The sequence below is a fragment of the Trichosurus vulpecula genome, chromosome 5, assembly GCF_011100635.1.
Source record: "Trichosurus vulpecula isolate mTriVul1 chromosome 5, mTriVul1.pri, whole genome shotgun sequence".
NCBI classification, from domain to species: Eukaryota; Metazoa; Chordata; class Mammalia; order Diprotodontia; family Phalangeridae; genus Trichosurus; species Trichosurus vulpecula.
Genome location: NC_050577.1, coordinates 296,214,735 through 296,234,667, shown reverse-complemented (window position 1 = coordinate 296,234,667; position 19,933 = coordinate 296,214,735). Strand labels below are relative to the sequence as shown.

The 19,933-nt window shown below is 56.0% G+C and overlaps 1 protein-coding gene across 4 annotated transcripts; it reads right to left on the bottom strand.

Annotated features, from left to right (window-relative positions):
• Window positions 1-5,720: 5,720 nt before the first annotated feature.
• Window positions 5,721-19,509, bottom strand: GGA1 (golgi associated, gamma adaptin ear containing, ARF binding protein 1). Of its 4 annotated transcripts, none has more exons than XM_036759790.1 (17): window positions 19,071-19,509; window positions 16,271-16,355; window positions 15,965-16,040; window positions 15,250-15,348; window positions 14,613-14,736; window positions 14,334-14,434; window positions 13,956-14,036; window positions 12,597-12,734; window positions 12,427-12,508; window positions 11,858-11,965; window positions 11,463-11,612; window positions 9,077-9,141; window positions 8,645-8,805; window positions 8,237-8,418; window positions 7,695-7,864; window positions 7,250-7,360; window positions 5,721-7,043 (listed from the first exon to the last, which is right to left on the bottom strand). In XM_036759790.1, exons 1-17 carry the CDS (start codon window positions 19,099-19,101, stop codon window positions 6,933-6,935), a joined length of 1,875 nt encoding a protein of 624 aa, XP_036615685.1. In that variant the 5' UTR covers window positions 19,102-19,509; the 3' UTR covers window positions 5,721-6,932. The 4 variants fall into 4 exon arrangements, with proteins under 4 accessions (XP_036615685.1, XP_036615683.1, XP_036615684.1 ...); XM_036759788.1 differs by having other exon boundaries at window positions 16,271-16,351; window positions 19,071-19,140; XM_036759789.1 differs by lacking the exon at window positions 7,695-7,864 and having other exon boundaries at window positions 19,071-19,134.
• Window positions 19,510-19,933: the final 424 nt, after the last annotated feature.

Genomic DNA, 19,933 nt, shown 5'->3' with positions numbered 1-19,933 from the left:
CTAGTCTAGACTGATTGATTCCTCCCCTGACCTCCTAGAGTGCTGCTAAGTCTGGGCCCCATCATGTATCCCCTTATTCCTTTTGCTGAACACTGTTTTCCAGGTGTTCCTTTTGATTTTCCATCAGAGGGCATTCCAGGCATGAGGGACAGCCTGTGGAGAGGCATGGAGAGGGGAAGTGAAAGGTGAAGGAGAGCATTGATTCCAGGACTGGGGAACACAGGCTGTGGAAAACCTCAGAGGCGGAATGTTGGCTGTGCATCTCCTGTTCCTAGAACATGGAATAGACCCTTAATGCTTGTTCACTGATTAAGGGGACAACAAGTAGGACTTTCGGGTTGGAAGAGGGGTTTGGGGATGGGAGAAGAGCTCAGTGCGGTGGGTCTTGGTACAAGTCAGTTAACTTTCCTGGGTTTGATATCCCCAACTGTCAAATGATGAATTCACCCAAAGGAGGTTAGCCAACAGGGGAGGAATTTTCCTGGGATGGCACCCTACTGAGTTCTGATGATCCCTAAGCTTGGGTCCCCAGTGGAGCAGGGGTGGTGCTAGGCCGGAAGTGTTTTGTAAACTGTGAAACCCCAGATAAATGTGAGCTGAGATTATTATTAGGCCCTGATGACAAGGACCTGGGTGTGCTCCCAACCTGAGCAGGTGAAGTCACTCAGTGTCAGCCTCTGGATGGATGACTCAGTTTCCAATCACCAGGCATCTGGGAACACCTCTTGTTTGTAAGGCTTCCTAAGCACTCCAGAGGCATGAGTTGGCAGCAGTAACCCTGGGTTCCAATGGTATGTGCATGTGGGGAAACTGAGGCACTGACATGTTTTCATGGCACAAAGGTATTATAATCTCCTTTGTAGGATTACACAGGCAGACTTTATTTACTGTACACAATAAACACATCTCTGAAAAGTTGGATATAAAGAGAATCCTATTCTGAATGGGCCAGGGCATTAGAAGCCTCCCAGTTGGTCCCTTTCCTAAAGTGGAGAATCTTTTATTAAGCGAATGTCCACTCCCTATCTGAACCTTCTTTGTGGCCAGTGCTCCTTTAAAGTAAATGCCATAGCTTAGCACAGCCAGGCCCTTGCCCCACATTCTTCCTCCCTTATATATCTATTTTTCCTCTTTATAAAATTTCAAACAAGTTTTAGTGATGCCAACTGGTCTTGAAAGAAGAGCCAAGAAATATACTTCCCTCTTTTCTTTGCAGAGGTGGGGGCCTGTGGATGTTGAACATTGCATACCTTGTCTGTTTCATGGTCAGTTTTGCCAAATGGCTCCTTTTTCTTTTCTTTTTTAGTGTTTGTTACAAGGCCTGGTAAGGGGAAGGGAAGTGATAGATTCAGAAATAAAGGTGTTGTAAATATAAATGAATATATATAAATATGTAAATGAAAATTGCTGTCTTCTGTCTGTGTATCACATTCATTTCCTGATTTATTCCTCCCCCCTCCCCCTCCCCAGGATCTTTCTGTGGTAAAAAAGAAAAAAAACAGTTAAAACTAACCAACACATCCACATCAGGCAGTGCATGCAACATTTCATACCCATTGCCTCCCATCTTTCCCACAAAGGACCTTCCTCTTATCTATCTGGGGTCCTGCTAGGGACGTGGTCCTTAGTCCTTCAGCTTACTTCCTTTCTGGATTCCTGCACCCGAATCTGGTATGGCCCCAGAGAGACCCACAAAGATGGTGGGCCTGCTAGAGCCTGCTAAGTAGGTGAGGAACCTGCCTGCCTGTCTCCCCTTCAAAGTGTTGATGGCACAGTGTCCTCAGCCCCTTCGTTCTCCATCTTCCTCAGAGATCAGTGCCCAGATTCTCCCCACTTCTCCTCTAGGTCTTTGACAAATTCATCAATTGGATGGACTCAAGGTGCAGACTGAGACATGTTTCCAGACACAGCCAACGTGGGGGTTTATTTCCCTGGGCTGCACAGATCTGTTATAAAGGCTTTTGTTTGTCTTTCACTTTTTCAAAGGTGGGAGGAAAAGTGAAGTGATAGGGTTGAAAAAAAAGAGGATCATCCAAGTATTTTTTTTAAATGTATGGAACAGGAAACAAACAGGACAGTTTTGTGAGTGACATGCTGAATGGGTTGTGTAATTAAAAGGAAAAACAAGCAGAAAGGAAGATTTTGAAGCTTCACATATAGCTCCCCCCTTTCTACCTTGTATATGGAAATGCCCATTTTATTTTATATTTGTTAAGTTAGGAATAAATATTTGTTTTTCAAAAAGCCTCCCCTTCCTCCCTTCATCATCTCCTCTTTACTGACCTCATTAGCCAACTTCTCAGCTCTCCCCTGCTCATTGCCTCACACCTGGGGGGCTTGGGCCCAGAGACTTCCCACCTCTGGCCTCAGATTGCTCCAACGAGTAATACCTGTGCAAATGCTTCCAGACTGTGGGCATGGCAGCTGCTGATAATTACAGTGATAATAGGGGAAGATACTGGGAAGGATTAACTTAAAATTTGTCTGCGAACAGACAGCTAGCAGGTGAAGGTAAACCTGGCTGCTGTTCCTATAGTCTGTCAGAGCTGGAGGACCCCTAGAACAGAGGATGTCAGGGCTGGGAGGGGCCTTAGTACAGGGAATATCAGGGCCTGGAGGGGCCTTAGGGGATGTCAAGGCTGGGTGGGAGGGCCCTTAGAACAGGGGATGTCAGAACTAGAGGTATGTTCAAGATGGGGTATTAGAGGGCATGTACTTCCAATTCCTTAGTTTTTTAGAGGAAACTGAGGCCCAAGGGCGGAATAGCATTGTAGGAGGTCACAGTGACAGACAGGATTACAGCCTGGTACTGTAACTCCCAGTCTAGGATGCCAGTCTCTCCCCTGGTTACTTTTCCCTCCCTAGATACCAGCTTTCACTTCTCCAGAGGGAGGACCTTGGAGATGTCTATGATCCCAGCCAAGGCTCTTTTCTTTGTAGAGATTTGATCTAGAGCAGGGATTCTTCCCTCTTCATGTGTCCTGAACCTGGCAGTCAGTCTGGTGAAGCCCAAGGACCCCTTCTTGGAATCAAGTTTTTAAATGCACAAAATTACAAAGGATTGCAAAGGAAACCAATCATTTTGAAAGTTATATTTGAATGTATATATATAAATTATACATAGTTCAGGTAAAGAACTCTTGAGAGATACTAGGTTATTCTGGGTAAATTAAGAGGTTGCAGGGAACAGGATGTAGAGAGGAAAGGGTGTTGCTTGTGTGGCTCAGTAGGTTTATATTTGTGAACATGGGTCTTGGGCTCTGCATTCGGAGACAACATACTCTTTAGACAGTCTTAGAATAGGAACTTTGTGCAGGTAGCAACGTGCTCCCCAGAAGAGAGGCTTCCAATTTGGTTAGGACCAGCCCAGACCCAGCGCACGAAAACCTTGCTTTCCCCCCTTCCCTTGCTATTGTCCTCCCTTTGGGTTTGAGTCTCTCCAAGGTTACTTTGCCTAATACCTCCTTGCCCATGATGGGTCACTAAGATCACAGGATTCTAGCTATCTGTGGCACCTTGGGCAAATCACTTAAACTCAGTGGCCTCAGTTTCCCTCACTGTAAAGTGAGAGTTGGATTAGATTGGCCTCCGAATTCCCTTCCAGGTGTCATATCCCATCATCCTTTGCTTCACAGTTCTGCTTAGACCTGGCTCTATACCAACAAGTGGGGAAATCTTAGTTTTCTTACTAATTCCTGAGCTTGGAGAAAGAAATCAAGGCTGGCCCCATCCAGACCGAAGCCTTCGCTCTTTCTTTCCTTCCCCCTTCCCTTTTTTGGGGGGCGGGGGTGGTGGTGGTAATAGTGAATAGAATTTCTTGTGCATGACTATACATGTGTAACGGGCTTTGTTGTCTTTTCAATGCGGAGAGAATTGTGAACCAAAAACAAAATTTTAAAGGAAAAGAATTGAAGAGGATGTTTAGGTGCTGTAAAAACAGAAGGTACCAATAAAAACTGTATTTTTAAGAAGAACTGGGCTTTGCTCCAGGGCCCCTGTGGCTGATCAAACCTTCCCCTAATCTGCCTACCAAGGAGAGATCGGATCCTTTTGGCTCAAGTTCAAGGCTTTCCACAAACTTACCTTTCCAGCATTAGTTCCTATCCTTCTCAATACAGCCTACACTCCAGCCAAACAGGACAACTCTCAGTTATTAAGGACTGCATTTTCCCACCTCCCTGCTTTTGCTCAAGCTGTTCCTGGTGCTCGGAGTGTCCTTGTTCCCCTGTCCTTTAAAGCCCAACTCATATTTCACTTTCTCCAGGAAGCCTCCCTTGATTGTTCCGGCTAGCAAAGACCTCCTTTCTCAGCCGGGGGTGTACCTCGTTTCGCACCTTTCCTATTATTTTATATTCTACTCTCAGTTTTTGTCTTACCCCAGTTAGATTGTAAGCTCCTTGAGGACAGGGGCTGTGCTTATTAAACCTTTTTCTCTTTTTCAGGCCCTAGCATGGACTCTGTACACAACAGAGAACACTAAAAAATTAATGAATTGAAACGAGGCTCAGTTGTCTTCCTGGGAAACTGATTGGCTCTGTGGGTGGAGTTCCTAGTGATGAGGGGTGGGAAGTGGTTCGTGGAGAAGAACACACAGCGATGGAGTCTCCTGAAGAGAGCGAGGGGTTCTAGGAAGTCAAGGGGAGGAGGGAGAACATTGCAGATGTGGGGGTCAGCCTGGAGGTAGGAGAATTAAGGGCATTTGGATACATGAACCCACGAGTGGGTGCTGCCAGTTCAAACCAAGGGACAGTTCCCCACCATGGGAACCTTATGCCCCACTTCTTGAGGGTGCAGGTGATTAAGGCAACAGATGGCTCTCCAAACTCACTCTTCCTACAGTAGTCAGGGCACAGGTTTCAAATTCTAACTATGCTACTTGGAGGTAGTGCAAAAACTTGTGGGACTTGGAGGCAGGAAGGCCTCTAACACTATCTGTGTGACCCTAGACAAGTCACTTCACCCTGTTTGCCTCAGTTTCCTCATCTGTAAAATGAGCTGGAGAAGGAAATGAACCACTCCAGTATCTCTGCCAAGAAAACCCCCAATGAGGTCATGAAGAGTTGGATACCACTGAACAATAAAGTGGTTTTTATGTGGGGCTTTTTGCATGCCACAGCTCAGTGTGAACCAACAGCATTTCCTGGATGTTGACTGTACCTTTAAGCTTTCAAGCTGTCAGTGGCCACCTCTTGGGACATTCCCCTTTCGACATCTAGTCTAGTGGCCCCAAAACACATGGATTACTGCTGGATGTCATATCTTTTTTTAAGAGACAAAACATCCTAGAGAGGGGTACCATGTCAATAAAGGCCTGGAAATCATCTCATCTGATGAGGGAAACCTGAAGACCCTTGGGATGGATATTCAGGCTGGAGAAGCAGCGAAACACATGAAAGTGTACCAGGCTGGCTCCAAGGGCCACTTCCTTCTCTGGCTTCACTATTTCCGTCCATGCTGCCACCTTTCATTTCATCTTTCCTACTTGAAACTTCGGTGTCATCTTTGATTCTGGCCTCCTGTCCCCAGCACAGGCCAGATTCTCCCCCCAGGGGATGCACAAATGATGGAGGTCCCCTTCCTACCCCCTCCAGAGACCCTAGCACCACAGGCCAGACACCGGGTACAGAGGGGCACTACTGCCCATTTCAGCAGGGCTTGGGTGGTCCTGGGAAGTGCCAGAGCCCCCAGAGAGCTCCCTAGCCTCAGCAATTCTCAAAGGCTCCAGGAAAGAACTCTTTATTATATCCCATAAATACACCACATTCAATGCAGTACAATGTCCCTCAGACCACAGGTGGTGATGAGAGCCACACGTGGGTGGGCCCTGGGCAGCAATCCTGCAGGCCCACGACAGAAGAGAGATGTGGAGAAGCCCAGCAGGGGAGAATCACCATCCTTCTACCAAGGCATGATCTGGGCTCAGCCATTCCTTCCCATCCCTTCTGGGAACCTTGGCCTAGACCGCCCCCTCCCACCACGCACCTCCTCTCAGTGATGCTGCAGCAAGGGAGACAAATGGGGCATGGAGGAAGGAAGGCAAGTTTCAGGGGGTTCCCATCCCCAGCCATACTCTCCACCCAGACTGTGGACAGAGATGGACTCAAATGAAAGGAAAGAAAATCAAACCCCATACCAGAGAAGTGCAAACAATTGGAGGTGAATACCCCAAATTCAACCCAGTTCCTGTAGGGAGTGCTAGCCCCCGCATCCCCCAAGGGGGAAGGGAGAAGGGGAGGCTCTGGGTCCGTAGAACAATCCCCACTCCGGTAAGGCCACCCCTGGGTTATGGCTAGTCCTTCCCATAAGGCATAAGAGGGCAGGGCTCCAGCCCCACCCAATTCCAGGGTCATCCTGTGGTGCCTCAGCCCGGCCCCTTTCCGGGACTGCTACAGTGGTGCTGAGGGCCCCGGGGCCCCACTGGGTCAGGGACACCCAAATCCTTCCCAGAGCCCAGAAGGGACAGACACTCCCTCTCCCTACCCCGTCCTCTCACATCTCGACACATCAAAGCAGAATGTCCCTGGCCAAGGGATGGATTGGTAAGAGATGAGGCTGCTGTGTTGGGGGGAGGGGGCCCTGGCCTCAATCTCTCCTTCTGGGTTTAGCTCAGTGAGGGAGGAAGCGGGGGGGGGGGGGGGGGGGGGGGGGGGGGGGGGGGGGGGGGAAGAGCTAGTGAATGGAGGAACACCAGGGAGAGAAGCACCAGACCCCAGTGTGTATGGCTGCAGAGGGGGCAGCTGGCCCCCATCCTGTCCTCCGGGGAGCACAGCGTTCCAAGTGAAGTCCTAACCAGGAGAGGGTGGGAATAGGCACAGAGGAGGCCCTGAGGAGGGAGAAGGGCCTGGGCTGGGGGCCCCTGCCCACTCTGCGGGATGGGAATCCTCGTCGGCCCCCTTGGAGCCTCCGGCGCCCTTCCCTTCCCTGGCCTGCTTCTAGAGGCTTCCCCAAGACTCGGGTGGGGGGAACTGGTCCACGGCTCCCATCTCGTTGTAGGTCTGGTCCCCCATGGTGAAAGTGAGCTTGTACCGGAGGCGGACTTTCTCCTAGGGGGAGGGGGCACGGCACAGAGACACAATCACAGAATCACAGGTCTCAGCACAGGGAAGGGGTGGCACCCCTCCCCCTATCCCTGGTTTTACAGTTGAGGAAACAGAGGCCCAGGGGGAAACTGGAGCCTCCCACAGCTGAGTGGCAGGGCCAGGTCTCCTGCCTGTGACCACTGCCAGGACACTTAAAGCCTCGCTCTTACCTTCTGAGGATTGGCAAGCAGCAGGACTTGTGTGATGGCTGTTGGGTGGACGATGGGGTTGAAGGCGGGCAGCTCGGTGCCTGAGGGGGGCTGCAGCTTCACTTTCATCACCTGGGGACAGTGACAGGGCAGAGGGCTGTGATACCCACATGCCTTCTCTCGGGGAGCTGCTCATGTGCCACCGCAGGCCAGGTCACCCTGTACTGGACCCCCTGCCCAACCTCCCCACCTCACACGGCAAGAGACAATGGAAACTCTCTCCCTTGTCACCTGCAAAGCTTTCTCTTATTACAGACTTTAGGGAGGGACTCTGGGCCAACCTCCTCAGTGAACATGTGGGCACTAAAGCCCAGAGCCAGGGGAGTCTCCCACGGCTTATTCTGGCCAGCGTCTGAGGTCCCCTCCTCCTATCCCTGACCCTGCAGCCCTGCCATGAGGAGGTCACCTTGGGGACAGCAGCCTGAAAGACAATATTCCGGAGAGGCTTTGGGGCCGTGCTCAGCATAGAAACCACCACAACCAGAACGTCAGGCCGGCTGGGCAGAGGGTCCCGGGCAAAGTGGAAGAGGATGCGGAAGCCATGCTGGTCATAGACAGTTACGGGCAGGATGCTGCCTGCAGCCAGGGTGTGGGGGCAGGGGAGAAGAAAGAAGAGGTAGGCATTGGGGAGGGCGGTGACCAGTCCCCAAGAGCAGCACCCTAGAAGGGGGAGGGCCTAGTGAGGGGATGCAGCTTGACACCGATGAAGAAGCCCCGGGGGCTATCTCCACCCCAGACCACCTTTTGCCATTTGGACGGCACTTTACAGATCATGGACACATGCACCAAGAGGTATGGCTGGGAGCCTCACAATCCCCCTGGGGTGGACATGGCAAGCCCTGTCAGCTCCATTCTACAGCTGAGGAGGCAGAGGCCCTTACTGGTGAAAGGTGCTAGGGCCTCAGGACAGGACCAGGCGTGTGGCTCCCCAGCCCTGCCTTCGCTTACTAGGTCGGATGGACTCCAGGGGCACAGTGATGTTGGCCAGTGAGATCTCATGCGCTAGCTCCGGGGGCCGGGGAGGTGCAGGAGGGTCGCAGGAGCTACTGGGGAGCAGTGTTGGGGTGCTGGAGCTGTTCTTGTTTTGGAGGTCCCGCAGGGTGAGCCGAGGGGCTGGCTGCTGCTTCTCCCTTCAGAGGAGGAGGAGGGGGGAGGTGAAGGTGTTTGCCAATGGGAAGGAGGCAAAGGGGTCTTGTGTGCCTTGGCCTGGGGCCTCCCCTGTACCCACACGCTCCTGACGTGTCAGATTGTGCATCACTGGCCCCTTTCCCTGTGTGGGGCCCGGCTCCAGGGAGGCACCACCTTCTTACTCCTCCCCTAGGTGGCTCAGTCAGGTCTCTTCCCTCCCGTCCTCACCACCGCACTTGCTGGGATGCTGGGGGTAGGGATTGCTGCAGCAGCGTCTTCCCCAAGAGGTCCAGGTCATCGAGCCCGCTGGAGGATGAGGGAGGCATCGGGGGCAGGGGCTGATTTTCAGTCTTAGGAGCCATACCGGAGGGCTCGGAGCTGTCTGACGACTGTTTGACAAAGGCAGAGGCATGTGGAATAGAGAGGGCAGCTGGGCTCCTGGCCCCTGGTGTGTTTGACCCTCCACCCAATGCTGGGGAAAGGCAGCCTGGAGACAGGGACAAGCTGGGCCTGCCAGCCCCGAGGTGCAAGGGGAGACTCCCAAGGAGACTGGGCCTCATTCCTCTGCTGGACAGGCTCAGTGGGATTCCAGACCCCTGTCCCTCCTCCACTGGACAGGTCCAGCAGAATTCCAGATGCCCATCCGTTCTACCCTCTTACCTGGAAGCTATTCCATCCTCCACTGTCCAGGCCTGGAGCTGTGGGGGGTGTAGGATCATTGAGGCCTGAGGACAAGAGGAAGAAACAAGCTCTGACTGAGGAACCTTGGGGTGGGAAGAGAGCCTGTAAGACTTCTGATCCAAGCCACTAGACAGCGGGCTGAAGGAACTGAGGTGGGGTGGTAGAGAATCTTTAATTATGGGAAGGGCAGAGCTGAGGACCGAGGGCTCCCCCGGGCCCAGGCACAATGGGGAGAGCTGTAGCTTGAGATCAGGCAAGGCTTCACCCCCATGAGGGCCGTGAACTGGGGGCCCTGGGAGCTCCAGCTTGGTTCCTGTAGCTCCTGACACCCAAGGCCTGGGGGAGGAGCGCGGCAGGGGGTGGGGGTGTCTGGGGTCCCTCCAAGACAGCTCGAAGTAGCTGGAGCAAACAGCATTCCTCCCATTTTAAAGATGAGGAAAGTGCCTCACGAAGCATCAAGTGCCTTGGTCTGAAGCACGCAGCTCACAAAGAGGGGGCTGGATGGGTCCTTCAAGGCAGGCGTCTCCCGACTTCACACCAGCGTCACTTTGTGTAGGACAGCCTTCATCAGGGCCCAGCCACAGCTCTGCCGGAAACCTCGGGGAGGCTGGCTCCCTACTCATCATAAAGGGATGCTGGGGGTGGGGCTGGGGGGTGACCCATCTGGCTGAGGCTGCTGGACAAGCTCCCTTCTCAGCCTCTGGGCCTTCATTTCCCCATCTCTCAAATGGGCCCATGACAGCATTTAGCCCACAGGGCTGGTGAAAGCAAGGACCCCTGCGATGCCTTGTGCCGAATACTTTGCAAACCTTAAAGCACCAAATAAGCACCAGCTCTGAGGCGGGCGGTTGGTCGCTACTGCTTTTCAGGCCCATGGCTCAGGCTGCCCTTGCAGAGAGGACTTAGCAGAGCAGCTGGCGGGTGCCCACAGCTTCCTCCCTCCAGGCTGAGCCTCTTAGACCCCGGCTGAACCACAGATCTTCCCCTTCCTTTATTTCTGTGCATTACTAACTCAGAGCAAAAGCTGGAGGGGGTAGGGGGGGGAGAAGAGGGAGAAGAAGCGTTCTGGGGGCCGGGGGCCAGGCCCTCTGGCCTTGGGCTGCAGGACAGAATTCTCCTGTGGGAATACCACTGTTTTCTCCCTCTCAGGAAGGATGCAGGACTGGGCTGGGAGGATGGGGGGGGGGGGAGGAAGGGCTGGTTTCTCATTGGCTCAGGGCAGATTTGCCCCTGGAGGGCGACCATACACAGCCATACATATGATTCACGACCTCCCTCCTCACTGCACAGACACAGCGGGACCAGCCTGGCCCAGCTCTGCTTCATGGGCTACAGGGGAAGGAGCTTCGGATCGGATCAGATCCAGCGAGGGTCACGGGCCCGCTGAGTTCTAAGGATGTGAATCTCAACTATAACTGGAGGACAGATTCAGGAAGTTTGGCTTCCCCTCTTTGGGCCTCAGTTTCCTGACCTGTAAATTGCCAGGGTTGGACTAGACAAACTTTCCACCTGAAGATCCACAATGGAGTTCTTTCCTGCCTACTCAAGCTGGGGGAAGGGGGGGGGAGGAGGGCAGACCCTGGGGTCCTGTCCTTAGGGAGGGGGCAGAGAGAAGAACCAAAGACCCAGCCCCGACCAGGCATGCTCTGCCACTGTGGGGCTCCTGCCCCAGAGCTCCCTTGGGCTTCAGGGAGAGAAATCAGAAGGGAACAGCTGCCCATGCAGCCCATGGAACCTGACCCAGAGGGTCCTAAGCAGACCTGGAGCAGAAGCTCCCCAGGATCCTGGCCGTGACAGGCTGCCTGGCCTGGCTCTGCCCACTCGGTCTGGGTGGTGGCATGATACGGGCAGGCTCAGAGCTCACAGCTTCTGCTGCCTAATGCTTGCCAATGGATAGTGGGGGTGTGGTGATCAGAATTCTGGTCAAGCCACCAAGCCCCCCATCCCAGAAAGGCAAGGACCAGGGGATCAGAGTCAGCAAGTCACCTCTGGCCTCCTGCCTTCTGGCTGCTGCTGCTGCTGCCCCTAAGCTCGTGGAGCCTCTCCTGAGCAGACAGAGCAGCAGTTTGGGGAAAACTTTCCTGTGGGCTCCTGAAAGACCATGGGGGCTTGCACCAAGCCAGGCCTGGGGGCTATGGCTTGGGTCTGCTAGAGTCCCAGGAAGCTCCTTGGGCCTCGCTCCCCCATCAGTGCCTGAAGCTGGGTCACGTTGCTGGAAGGAGAACAGCAAAGGGGCCCATTCCCCTTTTCCACTGAGACCATCTTCCCTGCCTTCAGCCTGATTCTGCTCAGGGCCCCATGAGCGGCTGAGTCCTGGGGTGCTGCACTGCACCCCGGTCCCAGGGCCCCTCCCCACCATGCGTACCTAAGGACATGAGCTCATCGTCGAGCAGAGACAGCGAGGTGGGCTGCTCTGGCTGGGCCGAGCCACTTGCAAGGCTGGGGAGGGCTGGGCCGGCTGAGCCTGCTGGAGGCATGTCCAGTCCGGAGAGGTCCAGGAGAGCAGAGGTGCTACCTGTGGGGAGGAAGGAGGACACAGACACAGCAGGCCCTCAACAGGAAAATCTTGCATCCCAGGAAATGGAGTGTGGGTGGGAAGAGAGCTCTGGTCCTTCATCTGCGCTGCCCTCGTGCTCAAGGTCCCAGGCTCCCAACTCCCTGTCACAGGGATGCTCCCGGATGCCCTCCCCCCAGATGGCGGAAGCTGTCCCCTCCCTCTCCCATGGCCTGCCCCTCAGCTGGCACCTTCAGCTCGCTCACCTGGAAGGGGGCCAGAGGCCGTGTCCCCATTGACCTCTTCCCCCTTCACCAGCTGCTGGTATAGGCTGATCACCTGGGTGAGGTTGTCATTGGCCTGCAGGATCTCAGCTGGGAGGCAATAGGGAGGAACAAGAGGAATGAAGCACTGCCCCCTTCAGCGGTCAGTGTTGAGCTCTGCACAGTAGGGGCTCAGCCATTTGCCAGGAGAGCCGAGGCTGCCACACTGGCCCAAGGCCAGGGCTTCACATCTTATAGTCTCTCACAGGGGTCTCCAAATGCTTCTGATTCTTATCAGCCAACAACATTTGAGCATACCTTCCAATATATGTATATTTGCCAACTAGATCTCTGCGCTCACCATTGCCTACACCCTAAGAGGCACATTAAATGTAAATACTGAAATCCTATTTGACCTGGCAGTGGCATCCGGCCACAGCCCCCCTCTGCAGCCCCCCTCCCCCCACCGGAGGTGCTGATTGCCCAAAGCAGCTCGTGAAGAGGATGCCCCCTCGTGGTTGCTCCTGCAATCCGCAGAGGCCTGGCTGACAGCTCCTACCAGTGGGGCTCACCCAAGGCCTCGTCATTGTCCTCAGTGTCACTGGCCAGCCGGAACAGCATGGGCCTCATCCGCTCACAGCGCTGGTACAACTCCTGAGGGGAGAGGGCAGAGGAAGGAGACTGAGAGGACTCCCCCCCCACCCCCCCAGCATGGCTGGGACCCTGGGGGGCTGAGTCTCACTTTCATGAGCTCGTCACTGCCGGCCGAGGTCTCCCCCTGGCTGTAGCTTGTCACCATCTCGGTCAGCAGTCTCACGTTGTTGTTCACCTCTTCTATGGCGCTGACCCGCTTTGAGATCTTCTCCATCCGCTTCTGATCCTGGGGACAGGCCAGACAGAGGGTGGACGGCCGTGTGCCCAGGGGACTCTGGAGCTCCCCCAACCCTCCTCTGCCTGTCCCACTAGGAAGGCCACGGCCACAGCTCAGGCTCACTCTGGGGTGGGGTGGGGGGCATGGACAAAGAGCCGAGTTCAGTCAGAGGGTCTGCGTTCAGATCCTGCTGGCCCTTCCATGGTGACCTTGAGCAAGTCCCTTCTCCCTGGGCCCATTTCCTGATGTGTAAAATGAGGGGTGAGATGAGAGGATGCTAAGAGGTCAATGAAAGTTAATGAACCTAAAGGAACCAAGGTGTGTGTGGTAGAGATAGGGAAAATTGGCAAGGCTCTGCCAGCTGGTGGTGAGACAGGAGAGGGAGGGAGAAGAGAAAGAGGGAGAGAGGAGAGAAAAAGAGGCAGGGAGGGGAGGCAGGGAGGGGAGACAGGAAGGGAGAAAGAAGGAGAGAGAGAGAAAGGAGGGAGGGAGAGAGAGAAAGAGGGAGAGAGGAGAGAAAAAGAGGCAGGGAGGGGAGAAAGGAGGAGAGAGAGAGAGAGAAAGGAGGGAGGGAGAGAGAGAAAGAGGGAGAGAGGAGAGAAAAAGAGGCAGGGAGGGGAGGCAGGGAGGGGAGACAGGGAGGGAGAAAGAAGGAGAGAGAGAGAAAGGAGGGAGGGAGAGAGAGAAAGAGGGAGAGAGGAGAGAAAAAGAGGCAGGGAGGGGAGGCAGGGAGGGGAGACAGGGAGGGAGAAAGAAGGAGAGAGAGAGAGAAAGGGAGGGAGAGAAACAGGGAGAGGAAGAGAGGGAGGAAATGGAGGGAGAGAGGGAGTGTGTGTAAGAGCATATGAATGTGTATGAGCGCGCGCGCGCGTGTGTGTGTGTGTGTGTGTGTGTGTGTGTGTGTGTGTGTGTGAGAGAGAGAGAGAGAGAGAGAGAGAGAGAGAGAGAGAGAGAGAGAGAGAGAGAGCGAGCACTGCTCCTTGCTCCAGGGCTCCATGGGCCTGAGGGCCGCTCTTGCTGCACAGGCCTTTGGTGTAGACATCACAACAGCCCTGTGCAATTTTCTGGACATGATCTCGGGGGGGCCTCCTGACCGTGCTCAGAGGTCCCACAGGCAGGAAGGCAGGCGCCCAAGGCAGTCCCTTTCCCCCACTAGTTCTACTGTGGCCCCCTCCCCATGGCCTGTGAAGGCTGTGAGCCTCCCTGCCCGCCCTGGGATTGCGCAGGCACCTCCTGGACCATTTCCTTGATGAGTTTGTTGGCTGCTCGCAGGTCCTCGGGGTGGGAGCTCTTCAGTAGCCGGGCCAGCATCTAGGGAAACAATAGAATTGGGGCAGATGCTGGAAACAAGCTTGTGACCAAAAGGAGACTCAGCCAATGGCGGCTGGGGAGGGGGCACCTCTCTCCTCTGCACACGTCCTCTCAGCAAGACTACCAGACTTTCTAACCCAGACCTCCCTGAGACAGGGGCCCGAGGGAAAGTCTGGGGGTGGATGCTGACGGGTCAAGGCCCCAGCCTTGTACTCTGACAAACCCTGGGAGTCTAGTAGGAGAGTCTAGGCAAACCTGTCCCAAAGCAGGGACCACTGCCCACTGCAGCCTCCTCACCTTGGACTTCTCCTCATCTTCAAAGATCCCATTCTTGGGTCGCGTGGGGGGTGCTGAAAAGGGGGTGTCATCAGGAAGCTTGGGATCAATCTTCACAATTCCTGTGGGGGCACAGAGAGACAGGGCTGCTGTCACTGGGCCCACTTAGGGACAAATGCCATCTGCCCACCCAAGAGGGACAAGGGTTTTGAGCCACCCCCTCCAATCCTATCAGTCTCAGGAAGGGGAGGAGAAGTGCTCTGAGGGCCAGTCCGCCCAGGGAGAGGCAGGAGAGCTCACCTTGCTTCTTGAGCATCTGGTAGGCCTCGGCAATCTTCACCTCCTGTGGCAGCCCCAGGGTCCAGCTGTAAAGCAGCTCCAGAATCTTGTCTTTCACCTTGTCCGGGGTGCGGGTGCCCAGGTACTGCCCAGGGAGGAGGAAGAAGACCCCTGACTCCTCCAGCTCTGCCCTTTCCCCATCCCCAGGACCCCAGACCTGGTCTCTGCCCCCACAACTCTCTCAGGAGCCCTCTGGTCCTCGGATTTGGCACATCCCTCATGGCCATTCCTTCTCCCAAGACGGAGGAGAAAAAGGAGGGAGCTGGAGGCGTTTAAGTCATCTCTGCTGATTTGTGGAAGGCCCGGGGGGCCCAGGGGAGGCACAAATAGGGAATACGTGGGATTGGGGCAACAGAGTGACAAAGACAGGAAGGGAGAGAAGGGAGGGAAGAGAAACAAGGGGCCATCTCAGCACTGGTTCTTGGGCACCAGCCTCTCATCAGCCCTGCTGGGGTGACCCACCCGCCAGGGACAACACAGGGCTTCCTCCCCATGTCCCCGGCCCATGGGAAGGACACAAAGCAGAGCCCCGATCCCTGGAGGGGGTGGGGGGGGAAGCGCAGGGGGAGGGGGCCTAGGCCCGGCTCCTGGCACCCACCTTGGGTGACACCACCTTGATGAGCTCGTTGAGGAAGCGGAACTTGCCCACCTCGTCATGGAACCGCTTGCCGCAGCTCTTCATGCACGTCTCTAGGACCTAAAGATAGGTCAGGGTCACACGAAGCCCCCATCTGAGGGCCGAGGATGGCAGGCGCCACTTGACCAGGCTGCATGGGCCACAACGAGACCCCCCAGGCAGGGCTGGGGTCCCAGACCCCATGGTGCCTTCTTTCTTCCACTCTACCCTCTGGTCTCCCTGGCCCATGGACGGCCGACTTGAGGGCTGCGAGCTTGGGACAAAACTGAGCACGGCCCAGAGAAGAGAGGAGAAAGCAGACCTTGTCCTAACGTGGGAGAGGCGGGGGCATATACTGTCAGATCTGCTCATATGGCCAGTGGGCCACATCACGTGGCCCTATGGTTTTTCCTTTTTAAATCTTTATAATGGGAGAAGGCACACAGGGTTGCAGAGGAAGAGAGGAGATTTCTAGCAACGATCGTAATATAAAAATAAAAGGCATGGACGAAGCTCTTAGAAAATGTCCATTCCAGCTATCCCTGGCCTGGAGGCAATGACCTAACCTCTCTGGCCCAACAGGAGGTGGGCTGCCCCTCAATCACCTGCCCCCTTCACGGGCACACCCAGAGGCCGGCTCAGCTCTGGCCAGGGGTCAGGCTGGGGCCAGGACCTCCCTTTCCCAGGCGCTCCTTACCGTCAGGGCCTGGGTGGCTTCCCATTCTTGCGGAGACTGGATTTTGTGGGCTAATAGCCGGGTGGCCAGTGGTGGCCTGGAGGAGAGACAGATTAAGAGGAAGGCCCTCAGGGAGCTCCCCGCAGAGGGTGGACCTGCCTGCCTGACCCCACTGCCTCCTCAGGTCTGGGGAGGTTTCTGGGAAGAAAATGAGAAGGTCTTCCAGCCCAGCATGTCTGGGGCCACAGTATGAGGATGTAGGGGGGAGTGAGCCTTCCTCTCCCCCAACCCCAGAAGCCCAACCTCCCACTCCCCGGGGCATCTTACCCTTCCAGCTCCTTGTTCAGCTGCTCACAGAAGGCATCAATGCTGTCCCAGTCCAGTTCCTTGTTGAGGGGGTTGGTAGCTCTGTCTGCACCACAGGGAAGAGTCAGTGGGTGTGGTCAGGGAAGAGGTTCTCCCAGGCCCATCACACAAAGGGGCAGGGACCCTTGCATGCTCTCCCAGCCTGGCAGGGCCTGGGGGGCATGGGAGGCAGGGGCCCTGGCCAACTCCCCTGACCTCTCATTGTGGATGGTGACCCTGATTCATGGGTCTGCTATAACTGAGACTTGGGAGTTTCAAGGATTGTTATGAGGAGGGCCTAGACCCAAAGCTGCTGAGACCTAGAAGGGTTGTTTTCTTGAAGTGGTCAGCTGTGCAGTGACCGGCTCAGCCTCAGCAAGAACAAGCAGGAAGGAGAGGCAGAGAAATGGGGCTGGAGGCCACCCCACCCCGGGTATGGAGAAGGCACTGCATAAACTGGATAAGGCAGAGCAAGGCAGAGCCCCCCCCAGAGATCATCCCCCCACTTCACTGAGCTGCCGTCCCCTCATGTGTAGGTGCTGACGGTGATCTTTGCCCTGAACATCTCAGGGGAAGCTGCAAGGCGCATGCCCCCCTAGAAGCAGGAGCTGCAGCCCTCAGATCATTCTGGCTCGGCTCTGAGGTGGGAGATCATCCACACTGGACCACCTCTGTGGTGGGCTCCGAGACTTTGCCCTGCTTCGGCCAGATGAGGGGTAGGAGGCCGAAGGTGGGAGAAGACACCCACGCCATGAGGAGCAGCTCTCGGGCAAGTCTGAATTGAGGAGCAGCTTCTTGGACCCCCGCCCCACCCCCACCCCTCAGCCCTCCATCATGAGGGCAGATCCCGGGAGGGGGAGGGGTTGAGATCTAGTTCAGGATGGGCTGAACCAAGCCCAAATCCCAGATGAGCCTGATGTAGCTCTGGGACCACTGAGGATTCCAGGAGGAGACAGTTGGGGATCCCATTTCCTGACTGATTGGTCTTCAAAGTGAGAGGAGAGGGAGGTGTGGTATGTGAGCACGTGTGTCGGGGGTGGGGCAGGGAGAGGAGACACAAAGATTAGCGTCACCTGTTCTAGAATGAAAAAACAGAAATGGGGACAGCAGCTGATGGACACAAGGTGGGGGGGTGGGGGATGGCTACCAGACTGGGGGACGTGTCTAAGTGGTGGAGGCCAAGTCATGAAGCCAGAGGTTGGGGCGTAATCCAGAGGGTGTAAATTTGGGGGGCTGAGGGGCAAGGTCAGATATGTTGAGTCCTCAAAGCAGACACGCCCAAGCCCTTCCCCAAACCTCCACTCTGCCCAATCTACTGCATCCTCAGATGCCTGTCAATCTATCCCGCCTCCATCTCCCCTGAAAAAATATTTGGGGTCTTCCCCATGTAGCTCAGCTTCCGAGGTCCATCCCCCTCAATTATGGGGTGAGTTTCTCCTCAAACCCCTTGTCCAAACCAGCCGAGACCTCTCTGGGTCAGGAGCTCCCCCAAATGCATCTTTCCCCCATTGCCAAGATGTGGCTGAAAACTCTGGGCAGTCTCTGGGTGGCCTATGGACAGTCTATGGCAGGCAAGGGTGTGGCAAGAATGGGAGATGGGTCGGGGGTGTGTGGTGTGAAGAAGACATTATGGTTTTTTAGGGTGCCATGGAACAATTCAGAGGGGATTTGGGGGAAGGCAGGAAAACGTGGGAGGTAGCCCAGGCACGAGTTTGAGGCATCCAAGAAATGGTGGTGTCTGGCGGGGCCTGCTGAGTGTGGGGTCCTGGAAACAGATTGGGGGAGTTGAGGTGTGGGAAGACCGTGCGTCCAGGGCAGGCAGCCTGAGAGTGCGAGGACAGGAATTTGGAGGGGCATGATGAGCATGGGGGGAGGGGCATGAGAACGTTTGGGGGCAGACACTGGGCTCTCTCCTGGAAGGTCTGTCGTCTGTCCCAAGGGTGGATCCAAGGGGGGGTCACTGGGCGAGGATTTGGAGGGACAGGATGAGGTCATTTGGGGAGTGGGTTATGGGACGGCTTCGGTGCCAGGGAAGGATCAGACGTGGATTAGGGGGAAGTCGGGGCTTCTGGGGTTAGGCTTTTTGGGGGAGGCATATGAAGACGGAGGTTGGGGTCTCAGGAGGGGACTGGAAAGACCCGGAGACAGTTTACGGGGCTGGCTGTGGATTTGGGGGGCAGAGGGGGATGGGCTGGAGGCACGGGGTGGGGGGGAGTTTCTAGAAGCAGATTTAGGTCAGCAGGTTGATGCGTAAGGAGGTTCTGGGGACAGATTCGGGGGGATGGGCGGGGGCAGATTTAAAGAGGGATATGGGTTGAAATCTTATTTAAGGGGGCCCAAAGGCAGATTTGGGGGTCCCTGGGGGCACATTTATGGAGACAGGCTGAGGGTCTCGGGACAGAATGGGAGGAATCATGGGGGCTCATTTAGTGGGCAGACTTTTGGGGTGGGTTGGGGTCTCCCGGAGGTTTGGGGGGCCATAGGGGAAGATTTGAGGGGCTCTCTGGAAGTTTCTGGGGACAGAGGAGGGGCACCTTTGGGGGGCGTTCTGCAGGCAGACGGAGGGGAGGGGGCAGGTTTGGGGGGCTGGCGCGGGGGATTTAGGGGATCCAGGCAGCACTTTCAGGAGGAGCTTCCTGGGGGTGTCGGGGGAGGGTTCGGGGGTCCCGGGGCCAAGCCGCCCCGGGGGGGTGAGGGAGGGGCACGCCCCCCGGTTCCGCTTCCGGCCCGGCCCGCGCGCCCGCCCCTCCACACACTGGGGGAGGGGGGGGGGGTCACTCACTGATCCTCGACTCCAGACTCTCCGGCTCCATCTCGGGCTCCGTCCGCCGCGGGACCACGCTCCCGCCCCCTCCAGGCTCTCGCGAGACTTTCCCGGCCCCGCCCCCGGCGGATTAACAGATCATCGAGCATCCCCGGCGGCCCATGAGAGCGCGCGGCCGTCTGCCTAGAGCGCCGCCCGCGTGGCCATCGAGGCGTGCCGGAAGCGGCCCAGAGCGTCGATCCCCAAACAGCGCCCGCTGCCTCTCAACGGCTTCCCCTTCCAGCCGGCAGCCCGAGCCTGACGGGAAGCGGAGGTTCCGGGGACCGACACAGGCACCATGGACAGCTGTTGTGAATTACTAGAGAGTGGGGAGCGGACGGTGCTCCTGAGACCCCCGACGGCGACGGCTTCCGGAAGAGCGGCCGGCCGCCATGCTTGATGGAAGGGACTTTCAGGTGCAGTTCCGGCCGCGGGTGAGTAGCAACTTCCGGTCGAAGATCGCGGCTGGGTGGGTCTTCCTAAAGAGGCCATGATGTCGTCACCGAAGTCCTCTGACGTAGCATTGCGTGAAAGGATGCAGATCCCGCAGTCTGGGACTGGAAGGGCCTCTGGAGACGGTTTCAGTCCAGGCCGCTCCTCTTACAGCTGGGGAAACCGAGGTCCAGGGAGGCTTAGTGACCTACCCAAAGTAACAGAGCTGTGAAATGGCAAAGCAGAATTTGAACCCAGATCCAGCCCTCTTCCGTGCTGCGCATCGCCCACACACAACATTTGGCGGGTCCAGGGACCTTTCCAGCAATAACATTGGCTTCAGCCCAGGAAAAGAACATCACAACAAGCAGCTAGCGATAGTTCCAGTGCTAGTCTAGGGGTGGACTGGG

What these genes read in the sequence shown, in the direction of transcription:
- GGA1 (XM_036759789.1), bottom strand. Translation starts at nt 19,101, where the DNA reads ATGGAGCCGGAGAGTCTGGAGTCGAGGATCA. An exon ending in TCAAGGAAATGGTCCAGGAG is followed by an intron (nt 12,735 to 13,955) that starts GTGCCTGCGCAA and finishes GCCTGTCCCCAG; the next exon opens with GATCAGAAGCGGATGGAGAA. An exon ending in GAGGATGGAATAGCTTCCAG is followed by an intron (nt 8,806 to 9,076) that starts GTAAGAGGGTAG and finishes TTTGTCAAACAG; the next exon opens with TCGTCAGACAGCTCCGAGCC.